Genomic DNA, 14063 nt, shown 5'->3' on the forward strand with positions numbered 1-14063 from the left:
TCTCTGTCTGTACCGGCCGGCAAACCATCGAGACACACCCCCTAAACTCTTGAAAAAAATCACTCCGACGTTTCCCGAACGACCAATCAGCTGCATAGCTGCGATGGCCGCGTGCCTAAATAGAATGTTTGTGTATGCCGAGAGCCAATCAGAATCAATGAGGGGAGGAGCCTAGCGAATCTCGCCTGGCTGCACGCGCAGGATAGAGTGGGCGTGGTGTGGAGCTCGGCGAGAGAGAAAAGCAAAACAATCATTTTTATCCCCTTTACCGGCTGCTTTTTGGGTCCGTAGTGAAATACACTCTCGACAGGGAGTCGTAGTCCACACAATACTGTTAAATGCATCTTATCCCGCCTAGCACTAAAATCTACCGAGAGCTGGTGATCTTGTGAAGTCACATTTGATCCAGGACAGCTGAAAATGACTTCCAAACGGCTTCTGGAGCAGCCTCGAGCCGGCGACAGCACGCACGAGGGGGGCTGCGCCGGCCAGCGCGAGCCTGTCACTGGAAAAGCGCTGCATGAAGGTGCTTTAAGGAGTTTTGGCAAGGAAATCTCTCCAAATGGACATTACTATACTTCAGCGAGAGAGATGCACTACATTCACAAGAAAGTAAGTGATGCTAACTCAACTTTTTGGGGTTTCTACAGTTTGCTGTATTTATAAACAAGCCAAAACGACTGTCGGAAAACTGTCGGGGGCAATTATGGTGCAGTTGTATGATGGCAGCTCTGCTTTTCGATTAAAACTCAGGTTTGCATGGAGAAATTGCTTGTGAACTCACTGCACTTTAATTTAATCGCTGCCGTTATAACGGTACTGTCGTTGACGTTAATATCGCGAGGCGGCAACTGTTTTTGCACGTAGTTTAAAATGGCGACATAACTTGCATGTTCAAAGTTTAAACGAGAGAGAGAGAGAGAGAGAGAGAGAGAGAGAGAGAGAGAGAGAGAGAGAGAGAGAGAGAGAGAGAGAAAGAAAAAAAAAAACAGGGGGTTGGTACATTTGACCGACTCCCCCCTCCCATCCACCCTATCTAACGCGAGTTGAAGCCGGTGGAAGGGTTTGTTTCTACTGGAGCGCCTTTTAGTGCCGTCTGGTGACTTGCAAGGATATTTACTGATATAAAAAAGTGTTTTCATGTGCAACTTACGATGTGGTTTTGTAAAATAAAGAGACTTTATTATAGTCATGGTTTATGCATTGCTTATGGATTAATGGGTAAGATAACACGTCGGTGAGTTCCATCGAACGTATGTGCGTTCGCTTTAGAACCGCGTCTGTCCAGTAGAGTGAAGCGTTCGTGACACGCCCCTTCCTCGATGACGCGTCTGCTCTGATGTGATGATGTCGAACTCGAGCTGTGCAGGCAATGCGACGAATGCACGACTGCAATGTTTTGGGGCGTGCGGTGCGTCGTGCATTTATTAAAACCCATTCAAACTATCAAGAAGTACAATAATATATTTATGAGTGCATATGTATGTTTTTAAGATAAAGCGCTTGGTTTTCGAGGCACGCAGTTCAAAATATAATCCATTATAAGGCAGATCAGAATAGAAATGAACTCTTAGGCCCTAGATGTTAGATAAAGAACAGTTAGCATTGAAGTTTTGTTGCTTTTGTCAATGTTTTGTCAATGTTTTACAGCTTTGAGGATAAATAAACTTTTGGCATAAATCAGTGGTTCTCAACCTCATTGACTCGACTTCCTGTTGTCCAACACAATATTCGAAGGCAATATTTTATATTATTATTATTATTATTATTATTATGAATACAAACTTTATTCATAAAAGTATACTTTATTAATAATACTTTATTAATAATTATTAATAATACTTTAAAAGTATTATTAATAGGAATTAATGAAGTTATATAATACATATATATATATAATACATTAAGTTATATAATACAAACGTTTGTATTAAGTTATATAATACAAAATCCAAAGATTTCAAGATCTGTATGTTTATCAATAAAAATAAGAATTACAATTTGATTTGATTTTACATAATGATTTTATGTTTTTTTTTATTGTTGTTTTTTTAAAGTTTAGTTTAGTTTTTTTTAGGTCAGAGCTAGATTATTTAAACAATCTAAATGCTTTTGAGAGATATTGGACATATTTTTCCCCAGGTAAATGGACCAAAATGATTTGTGACTCATCTTGGGTTGTCTGTCCAATTTTTTGAATAGATAATCTTTCTGTAAAGAGAATGAAACAGGTGGGTTACCTGTTACTACTAGCTATAGCAAATCATAATTAACTTTTGGCAAAATGTAGCTGGTCCCACTTATCTATAATAATATGTAATATATTCATTAATGAATATACAATTGATACATTTTTTTAAACAAAAATATTTTAGTTTCATAAAAACGGTCCTTTGTGCCAATTATGTATATAAAAAACTAATTTAAGAACATAATTATTATATTATACGATATATATATATATATATATATATATATATATATATATATATATATATATACTATACTATATATTATATTAGAATTAAGTTAAAACGTATGACTAGTAGCGTATTTGCATACAAAACACATTGAATTTAATATTATATTAATCCTCATCCTTTCCTTGGGTCATTTTGACCAGAAACTCTGGAATCGGAGAAAATGGAAAATGAATCGGAGTGTTCCAAGAAGACACTAGGACTTTTCTCGCACTTGAAACACGAATGCACAAAAAACAAAAAAATTGACTGGATTCTTTGGTTGAAATTTATAAAGTAACAAATCCTTCCCTAACGGGGCAGTTTGATCCCCATAGGAATGAATGGAATGCGAGGAATGCTTCAGTACACATAGAAAAATGTTTTTAAGCGTAAAGTAGAGACGAGCTGGCCGTTGCCATATTGGCAGCGAGTCATTGCGTGTCACTCCTGGATAACAGAAAATGGGCAAATAGGCGGGATGTGGGCGGAGCTTAGGTAACGCAATGACTATAGACGGCGGATAAACGGCTATCCACCTGTCACTCAAAGTGGCCACACCCTTAATTATGCAGAACATTATGGCTTTATATAACGTAAACGAATGAGTTATAAAAAAAAATTACCCCCCCCCCCCCCCCCCAGTTGTCATGAAGGGCAAAATTAGCCGTATAGGCAAAAAACACAATTTGTCCCAGAGTGTAAACCATAGACTGTAAAAAAATATGGACGTAGTGTCCGTGACGTCACCCATAGGATTCTGATAAGCCGTTCTGAAGCTTAATGTATGGGCGAGCTGGGCGTTGCCATCTTGTGAGCGAGTCAACGCGTGTCACTCCCGGATAACAGAAAATGGGCAAAAAGGCGGGATGTGCGCGGAGCGGAGGTGACGCAATGACTATAGACGGCGGATAAATGCTATCCACTTGTAACCACGCCCTTAATTATGCAGAACCTTAAGGCTTTCTATAACGTAAACGAATGAGTTATAAAAAAATTCACCCCCCTCAGAGTTGTCATGAAGATCAAAATTAGCCTTATAAGCCAAAACCACAATTTGTTCCAGGCTGTAAACATGTTTTTTCTGCTTTAAAGTTGAGAATTTTAACATGGGGCTCAATGAGATTTTGCTCCCTTCTGGAGCCTGTCCCTAGTGGCCAGTTGAGGAATTACAGTTTACATTACTTCCGTATTGGCTTCAAGAGAGATCGCGGGAGGTTGCCGCTTGGTGTAAACATGTTTTTTTCTGCTGTAAAGTTGGGCATTTTAACGTGGGGCTCAATGAGATTCTGCTCGCTTCGGGAGCCTGTCCCTAGAGGCCAGTCGATGAAGTGCAGTTTACATTACTGCCGTATTGGCTTCAAGAGAAACTGGGGGAGGTTGTCGCTTTATCTGAATGCATGCTGAAAAGAAACCGCAGGACCGACAGGAACAGCTAATTTACTCCATATAGAGCTATAAGGCCATCTAGTGGCAGGAGCAATATCATGTTATATTATCTTTTTTTCCACAAGAGGTCAGCAAAGATACCCAATGTAAAATATTTTAAGCTGTATTAAAAGGGTTATGCATGAAATTGTTATTTTGAAGTTGAAAGAATGTGATTTAAATAACTATTTATTTATTATTTATTGATAAAATCTACTAATGTATAGGTCATTTTTTTAAATACATTTTTTAAAATAAAATATGCTTTCTGGGAGAGAAAAAAAGTTTAATTTTAGGGCTTTAGGTCATTTTGACCCACAAGGGAAGGATGAGGATTAATATAACTACCATATCAACAGCTGTGTCAATCTGCACAATGCTCTATGTAGTGATGAGAGGAGTTCAGTTGCAACTTTCAGAACTGACCTCCCATTTTGTTTATATTATTTCGGATGGGTGTAGAAATAGTCTGACTGAGAAATAGCTTGACAAGAATAGTTTTCTGTCTGAGTTGAACCCTCTCTGGGTTTTAAGTTACCTTCTTTTTCAAGAGGTCAACACAGAGAGAAAAACTATTTTTGTAGTTGCTAGTTGTATTCTTATAGTTGCTGTCTAGTAAACCAGAAGTATCTCTCTCTCTTTTTTTCCCTTCTCAGTTTGCATGTGGCAGAGAAGAGGACGAACAGAGCTCAGGTAGGGTCCTTAAACACGGCTGTCCTGCTCACCGCCTGATCCTGAATGGCATTAGGCAACAAGACCAAACCCACGTGGATGCTCTGGGCCCAGTGAGAGGGCCAGGATGTCACCTTCCATCTCCCGAAACACCACACCAGCACACGTCCTCCATCATCCCCGTCCCACATGACAGGTCAGTTCTGAATGTATACCAAGAGTAAGCTATAGCATGAAATTCAATGTGTGTTGTATGCAAATACATTAGTCTACTAAATGTTTTTACTTAAATGTTCTTAAATTAGTTTTATAGATACGTAAATGTGCTTATTTATGATTGTTTTATGAAACTAAAATACTTTGTTAATAATATTTAAAAAAAAACTGATATATGAATTACCGGGGATATGTTATATAGTATGGATAGATAAGTTGGAGCAGATAGTAAAGGGGTGTGAACAGAATGCACCACATGAATTTGATTTAGTACATTTCATTTGACATTTTTTGGTCACTTCCTACTTTTTAAACTTCTATTTGTGTTATTTAGTGGCTTTGATGTTTTTTCTATTATTCCAAAAATTGGACAATTATTATAAAAGAGTGTTACAGTTATTTTCTTGAAGTAAAAACCATATTTAAAATGTATTTATAAAGAAATTGATTTGTTGAATAGTTACTTATAAAGGTTTAAAGATGGCAAGGTTGATAACCTAGATGAAAGTTACCTTCTTTTTCAAGAGGTCAACACAGAGAGAAAATAGATGGTATTTTGTTGAAGTGTAGAATTGGAATTTGTGGTGAAAAACTACAGTATCCATGATGCTGTTCAAAAATTCCACCAATCAGAGTCGTGGTGAGCAAATTGCATCCAAATAGCTGGCAGAGAATGGCCAATCCCATGAAGCATGGCAAATGATGTAATCGAGTTGGTTTCACTATGCGGGCAAAATACTGAAATATTTGTATATATTTATTGTGTGTTGTGTGTGTGTGTATTCAGAAAGAGGCGTTGTAGGCATGACAGGATCCATGTATACAAGAGTGTGCACTCACTCGGGAATTGTGTGGATGTGTGTAGCGCTGTGAAAGGATAAGCCTGAGTGGATCTGTAACGGAAAACACACACACACACACACACACACACACACACACACACACACACACACACACACACACACACACACACACACACACACACACACACACACACACACACACACACACACACACACAGCTGTTGTTCCAAGTTAAGCAGTTTTGAAATCAAGCAAACCAGGCCTAAGGGAAACAAGTTTGTTTTTACAATTATTGGCCCAGTGTTTTAAAGTCAGATGTGTTACAGAGTTTCTTAATCGGACATGTTTTAATCTGTTCATTGGTTAAACTGTCATTCCGCTTGCTTGCTTTCAATTGCTCACATGCCTTTGGTTTGAACTGGATTAAAGGGATATTTCACCCAGAAAATTAATATTTTATCATAATCTACTCGCCCTCATGTTTATCTAAACCTGCATGAGTTTCTTTCTTCTGTTGACCCCAAAAGATATTTTAAATAATGTTGGTTATCAAACAGTTGAAGGCAGTCATTGACTTCCATAGTAGGACTGTCTGGTTACCAAGATTATTTAAAATATCTTCTTTTGTGTTCAACAGAAGAAAGAAACTCATGCAAGTCTTGAACAACATAAGGGTAATATATTTTGATAACATATTCATTTTTGGGTGAAATATCCCTTTAAAGTCTTATAGCTAGTAGCTTTTTCACCACTACCATGACCCTCAGCTCAGCATACCAGAGGCTGATAATAATGTGATGGCAAAGGATGGTTGGTCTGGAGTGCAGACGAGCCGCTTGGTCAGCGTTCCTTCAGTGTTTATGCAACCTTAATTTTGGCCGCGTTTATAAGGAATGTCTGATCAAATATCTTTTCTGCTGTTTGTGTTGTTTTCTTTTCCATTTGTTTCCTTTCATTTTCATAATGTCTTTCTTAGATCATAATGTGATAGTAAACCATTCTGTCAACATTTACTTATCCTCATGTGAAGAAAGGCGTTAAGCACGTGATTCAAAATGTTTGGGTTCAGAAGAATGATCTTTGAGTGAACTATCCGGTTCAAGGACATACCTACCAGTCCTGACTCCTGACCAGGTTGATTATTATATGGGACTTAGGGCTGGGGCCAAAAGGTGTTTTAAGAGATTTATAATCTGTTTTGTATATGCACAAACCATCATCAGCAGGGATAAACAGTTAGCATTGAGTCAATGTGGTTGCGTGGGATGCTTTTGGGAATGCGAGTTGACAATGTATTTGTCTGTGTTTATCTAAATGTGCTGATATGGCAAGTTCAGGCAAATTACTGTGACTTTATTTACAAAGAGGCTTTTATAATGCTCGCTGACTTTATGAACACTCGGTACACATTCATTTTTGAACATGCTTCCTGAAGACTTCTCCTGTCTGCCATTGGTTACTTAAACAGTTAGCAACGCCCCCAAACTCACGTCATTGGGTGAGCTGTTGCTGTGTGGGCTGGTTGGGATACTTAACCAAATGTCCCATTAAAGTGGGACAGAAGCAAGTATTTTAACACAAAAACAATAGGCATTACCTTTAATTAGCATTTTCATATGTTCTAAAATTAGTTTAAGGGATTTATTGTCCCACTTATTATTCTGTCAGTGGTATTGCAGTAACTGTGAAGCTAAGTTGTCGCTTTGTTTTTTTTAACATTATGTCAAAGTGGCCTAGATTTTAAGTTTTAATGATACCTGGAGCTCATACTCCCAAGGGGTTTATGCAAAACTCTCAGATATACAGGCAAATGGCTTGTCCCTTCACAGCAGTTTTACAATGAGAAAAGCTGAAGAATGTCAGACAAACCCAACACAAGCTCTACCTGTCTCATTTTATAAGCCCTCCATAACTCTTTTATTCACCTGCGGCTTTCTTTCTCTGCTATAGATCTGTCACTTTGCCGTCTTTTATGTGTGTTTATATGTGCCTGGCAAGTATTTCAGTGTTTTATGGTCCAACGCTTTAGGGAGAAGAAATTATGGTTCACACCTATACTTGTTTTAATTATTATTCTATGCATATTAACATTAATTCACCAAGTCTCCAATTAATCAAATAAAGGTAAAAAAGTGCCACTTATTTATTATATCCATTAATAATAATATAGTAATAATGACTCTAATGGCCTTTTGCTTTTAAATTGGCACAAAACGCATAAAATTCATAGTTTATGAAGTGAAATAAATTGGTTTTGGAGGAACACCGGTAGCCGGCATTAAACAGAAGTTGTCTTCTCTTCCCTATTGTGATGTATATCTGAAAAAAAAGAAAAGAAAAAAAAGTGGGACGGGGCTTGATTTTGTTCTTGGGGAATTGATTGGTTGTGGTTTGCTAGTGGTGGATCTCACATGAGTGACAGGTTGCCCCGCCCTCACGCCCAGCCATCAGAGAAGAGAAGAGATGTCGCAAAATAATGATGTGCAGGGATCAATCGTTTACAATAAATACTACAATACTCCATAAAAAATAAGAATGGCCCATTTTGATTGTGAAATGTCGTGGTTAATTTAGCAGTGTTAATTAAACACACACATAATATTAACTGATTTTCTTTTTTGGTCATTGAAATCAATCTCTATATTAGTTACACCCATGGTAAATTGTTACATAATACGTACTATATTTTAGATGGCAGTCAGTATGCTGAGGTATTTCTCTAGAGTGGGCACTTCATGCTCTCTCAACTGTTGCAACTTTAATTACATAGTGGAGAGGGAGTGGCATCAGACTCCGATGTTGAATGACAAAATAACCATATCAAATTCATGCACTACACAGTTGAGTACATAGTTAAGTAAGTACATAGTGCATAAGTGCATAGTTGTTGTTCACACTTAGTCCTGAGACTAACGCAAGCTTCTCAACCATGCAGCCAAGTTTGCATATGAAATGTGGGGGATAAATTTGACTACGCCTAATGACCTTCACAAATCAAATCTGGGCATTACGGATTCACACGGATGTAGTGCACTAAGCAAATACTGAAATAATGTAGTGTGCATGTGCTTGAATGTATGTTTGTTTATTAGATAAGGACTGGTGACCATGCACTTCTTGAGTGCCTCTACACACATTAGTCTTTCATTGACATGTCCAGGCTTGCCTGAGAAATCAGTAAAAAGTCTCTGCTTTACACGGTGACTGACTGGTCACACTGGCAGCAAGTCTACGCTTGAATCTAGTCTTCTCTTATCGCATTTAGTAAACTGGGAGACAAAAGACAAGGTGGATGGTAGAAAGTCCTGCGGATTAAAACACTTGCTTTTTTGAATTTTTAATGTCTTGTGTCTACTTGTGCAACCATTAGAAATAAAATGTAGTAAAAAGATCAGCAAAATCAGCAAATTGAGCTTTCATGTAAACAAGTCCAGTCATGTGGTCATCTCGATCTTGGACGGCATTCAGAAAGAACAATGAACTTCCTGTACATCCGTTATTGCGTGATTCCTTTATAATAGAAGAAACTGGCAATTTTCATACTATCTGTTCTGTATCAGTTGTTAAAAAATAGTGTGCCTGATGTTATGCTTTTTCTGTAGGATTTTTAAAGTATGCATAACTGTCAACTTTTTTGCTGTCAGTATTGTCCATAACCATGTAGCATGGAAGAGGATAAGTATTTTTTTGACTCTTTCAGTTGTTGAAAAAATTGTATGCAAAGTATGCAAGAAGGGTGTAGTGTGCATGCACTTTAATTCAGAAGGGATGTCATGTCAGTGATGTTTTTCCCTTATTTTCTACTTATTGGATTGGACTACTACATTTTTTAATACACAACTCAAGAAGATTCTAAATGAAAGAAAATGTAATTCTGAGGTGAACAATATTGCATAATCTGTCTTATTATACATTTGAATATTGTTTCACATGCTATTTTATATACTGTTCAAAAGTTATTTGAAAGAGAACTTTTATTCAACAAATATTTTCTGTTTAAAATAAATGCTGTTTTTTTTACTCATCAAAGAATCCTGGAAAAAAGAGTTTTATAGTTTTCACTAAAATATTACTTTTATTAGTAGGCCTATTAGTTTATTATGTAAACTGATTTTTTTGATAATAATAAGAAATGTTTCTTGAACACTAAATCAGCATATTAGAATGACATAAAATATTACACAAAATGTTTTTTTTTTCAATCAATAATAATAGACTTCTAAAGGAAGTGTATGTAAGATTGTGGCCAAAACTGGTACTGCAATCACTATCCCCTCCCCCCTCAGACTAGAGGTTGCCAGATATGCTTGCAGGATCAGCAGGAGCGTTTGTAGATCTGCAGCTGTGGTAACTAGAGCAGATCTGGCAACCCGAATGCCCAAACACCACTGACTTCGTGATTGGTCGATAGGTAGAGTCAACATGTCAACACCAACATCAGTTGAGGGCTGCAACAACAACTTTTAAATGACAATATCCTGGCCAGAGCAGTGTTGTCAGTGATAGAAGTATTTGGAATGAACATGATTTCTTAATGTCTAGTGACATATCAGGGCCATTTTATGATTATTTGAAATACATTTCTTACATACAGTTCCTTTAAAGACATAAAAGATGTAATAAAAGGCTGTGTTTTGTTCACACAGCAGCAGAATACAGTTTCCAGTCCTGTATTTGAGTCCTTAACGTTTACACACTTCAGTTATTTACGGGAGTGATAACCGCATTCTATAACCAAACTCACACTTGTACATTTTCAGGTCTCGCAACCGCATTCTTGGAAAACCCACGTTGAGTGAACGCAGCCAGTCTGGAAAACCAGTTGTTGTGCAGAGCAAGATACGCTCTGCGCGGCACAAACGCGTGTCTACGGGGTGTTGCGGGTTTCCGTGTGTGATTTTGCTTTCGGTATCTGATTGGAGCTGTGATAAGAACTGTGTCATCTGAAGGTTTTAGGTCCGGTCACTGTTCTCCACCGAAGCTGAAAACGGAGGTGTCCAAAGAATGTGTCTGAAATTTTAGCTCTGAATACCCGACAGATCATATATTATACCATGCCCTTACAGTGCTCTACATAGCGCCCATTTTGGGCGCATTTACGGCTAAAAATTACTGCGTGTGACTGTGAAAAAATGAATGGATGTGTAATACAATCGGAATAAAAACTACAACTCCTAAAGTGCATCAACACTGAGAAACTGATACGTTCTAGGCTACGTTCCCTACTGCAATTAACTGCTTTTCATGCCTTCAGTCAGCAGAAGAAGTGCAAAAAGTGTGCGATGGACTACACTTCAAATAAAGATTGTTTTCAAAGTGAAACGGGTGTGACGACGAAGCCACGTGCACTTTAGCTACCAGACGCCTCGCGCTGATGATTTACAATCAAATCAAAATGAACTGGAAATACAACATTTGGATTATCATAAACACGCTCAGAAATTAGTGGATGTTTGGGGCATAAATGCTATCAAAAATAATTTATTAATGATACATTTAAAAAGCCCATGAGTTAATCTTTATCACACATGCTGTTTAAAAATACTAAATGTAAATGTATATAATGAGCATATCATGTAGTAGAAGTATATCATGAAGATTTTTTCCAAACCATGTTTTTGTCTTATCCTGAATCAATATGGTACACATAAAATAAGTTATTCTCGCTGCGGATTAGCACAGTATCTGCGTGACTCACTGCAAACAGAGAGAAGTAGATCCGGCTGCAATAAAACATTGATACAGCATTTACCCATGAGCTGCATTCCATGCTTTAGATGTTTGGTTGTATGAAGTCCAGTAACAGTTCTGCTTTTTTGTGCATTTGTGTTGTACTCTCAGAAGGTAATGATTATATTATGTCAGAATTGTGTGATTTTTGGATTTTTAGCTTGCTTTAAACTAGGTATATAATGGTTGTTTCTGAGTATATGTTATGTTTGACACATTTCAGGGTGTTGTGCTGCAATCTCCTGCCTTGTCAAACCTTAAATAAACCTAAACCTAAACACTATGTAAATGTGTCTAAATCTCACTTCTGATTGAGCTTCTGTGCCCCTTCTGCTGTGCAAAGACAGATCTTTTGATGCATATCTCATTTGATTGGAAACAGTCTGATTGTGTCTAATTGTTCTAACTGATTTTATTGTTTAAATTAACATTTTAAAAACAACCTTTCTATTTTTATTTAATAAATTGACAGATGAAGCATGCATTTAATAAGATTAGAAAACATTGCTCTTATAATGGTAAAAATGCCCCTGGATATTAATTTAAAAGGACAAATATCGTCCTGTAAAAGGAAAGATATAATTGGAATGTGTTTGATGGATTAGAATGTGCTCCTAATTTTTTGACTGTGCTCCTAATTTTTTTTAATTAGGAGCACAAGTGCTCCTCAAGAAAAAAGTTAGCGTAGAGCCCTGACTAAATGCCCCTTGTGGGAAGCAGCACCTGGCAGAGAGCCGTGGGAATGGAGCGAGGCCAGTGGCGCGAGTGTTAATGAGTGTCACCTGTACGTCACAAAAGCAGAGTTTCTCAAGGGGACGCTTTGGGAGCATAAAATGAAGGGCGGCGAGTCAGCGACAGTGTGTTTTGCTTATGTTTGTGTGGCAGTCGTCCATGACCCAAACATAAAGGGGTGGTTCCGTGGTTTTTCTAGGCTTGGTTGTGTTTATGGTGCGCAGTATAACATGTCTTAATACTTCTTTTTTTTAAACTTTCTTATTTTTCTTATATTTGACCTTTATTCCACACCACTGTCGCCACTGTCCTTTGAACGGCTTGTTTACTTCCTGCTTCTATGAAGCCCATCCCGCCGAAAAATGCTATGGTCTTAGATTGTTTAGATGGCAAAATTAGGTTTCATGTATTTTTATTGGCTGAAGTGCCAAGCACAGGTTGTCTGGAAACGCCACACCCCTCACCATTACGGGCAGAAGTCACATCTGCGGAGACTAGCGAGGGTTTATGATGTCACCAACCCAGGAAGAAGCTCGTTTTAGTCCAAACCGGACGTTTTTGTAGACAATAAACTGCCGTAACTTTAAAAGACAATATCTCCATTTGCATTGAACTTTCAGCGCTGTAACTTTGCAGATACTGTTTATGCTCAAGCAGCAACATTATACACTAACTAAAGTTAAAAAAGTCAAATCGCATGCAACCACCCATTTAAAGTAAAATACACCCAGACCATTGCAGTGTGTGAATCTTTAAATGCTAATACTAATAGGACAGAGTCCTGTTTATCAGTCCTGTTCCACTCTGACGTCAAAATGGGTAGAAAACACGGACGACCCATTTTGAGATACTATGTGAAATATAACAAAAGGAATGAGTGGATTTTAACCATTATAGGGTGGTTGTGTGTCAATCACATAGCAAACCACAACCATTCAATCAATTCTCCACAGACAAAATCACACTCATCTTACACCCTGTCTTGTTCAAGAAGCCGTTTCACTCTGATATATGTCACAACATGGTAGAAAAGACTATCGGAGAGACTGTATGCGGAAGACATTGAAACGTGCAGTTGAGAGTTGTGGTTTTTTGATGTGTGAATCATGATAATAGACTAGCAGTGTGTTTTCTGAAGAGGTCTGAGGCTACGGCTTCTACAGTTCCAGCTGACTGACTTTGTCACGCTGACATCTCTCAATGGGTCATGACCTCCACTCTCAGAATCTTTGGGGTCAAAGGCCACATCGTATAAGAGACACAAGAATGACTCGCGTTCATGTCAACCAGCACGTACCTCACATCCTGGCCAGCCAGTGAGCTATAAATCTGAACGAAACCAAGAGGTGAGTGGGAGCCAGGCATTCCTTCATCCATCTATAACTCGCCTACAGCGTTCCTTAGACTTCAAGTGCACAAAGCTTATCAGAACGATAGACATTCGGTGCCTCAATTTGATACGTTTGCTGTAATTAACTTCTATTATGACTCGTGTTGATGTTATCAGAGGCCACAACAGATTATAGTGCAATCGGCGTGCTCATCATTGGCTCATGTTACGTAGCAGAGGATGAGTCTATGAAACTGAAGAGAGGAACCAAAACTTTCAGCTGATACCTGAAGGGACGCGCTTCAGATATCTGCAGGCTGCTTTGTTCTGCTTGTGGCAAAAAGAAACAGAAGATAGAGGACTCGTCATAATTTTAGTTCTTTCTTTTTTCAGTAGTGAGAAAGTACCATATTTTGGCCTATTTGCACCTGGGTTTAAAGTCCATGAAATCAACCTTATTTACTTTCTTAATCTACATTGCTAATATTAATGACCCTGTGAACCGGAAGTTGAATCCGACTTTACTTCAGTGTTGTGATGTATTTCCAGGTGTATACTTGGACCGAGAAATTCACGTTGATTTGTCAGCAAAAGTCAGCCGAATGACTATTGATTATTCAAAAAAAAAATGTATCTGGCCGTTAATAAATCTTTTTATAATAGAGTTATTAACGGCGATTAACAGAACTATTT

The 14063-nt window shown here is 37.9% G+C and overlaps 1 protein-coding gene across 2 annotated transcripts in view; it reads left to right on the top strand.

Moving 5' to 3' along the window:
* Positions 1–222: 222 nt before the first annotated feature.
* Positions 223–14063, top strand: part of slc2a4rg (SLC2A4 regulator) — a 99029-nt gene continuing 85188 nt past the window's right edge. For both annotated transcript variants that reach the window (XM_067446737.1, XM_067446738.1), the window contains exons 1-2: positions 223–612; positions 4544–4755. In XM_067446737.1, the coding sequence (XP_067302838.1) occupies positions 421–612; positions 4544–4755 (404 nt within the window). In that variant the 5' untranslated portion in view covers positions 223–420. The remainder of the gene's footprint in view (positions 613–4543; positions 4756–14063) is intronic.

The sequence above is a fragment of the Pseudorasbora parva genome, chromosome 6 (assembly GCF_024679245.1).
Source record: "Pseudorasbora parva isolate DD20220531a chromosome 6, ASM2467924v1, whole genome shotgun sequence".
NCBI classification, from domain to species: domain Eukaryota; kingdom Metazoa; phylum Chordata; class Actinopteri; order Cypriniformes; family Gobionidae; genus Pseudorasbora; species Pseudorasbora parva.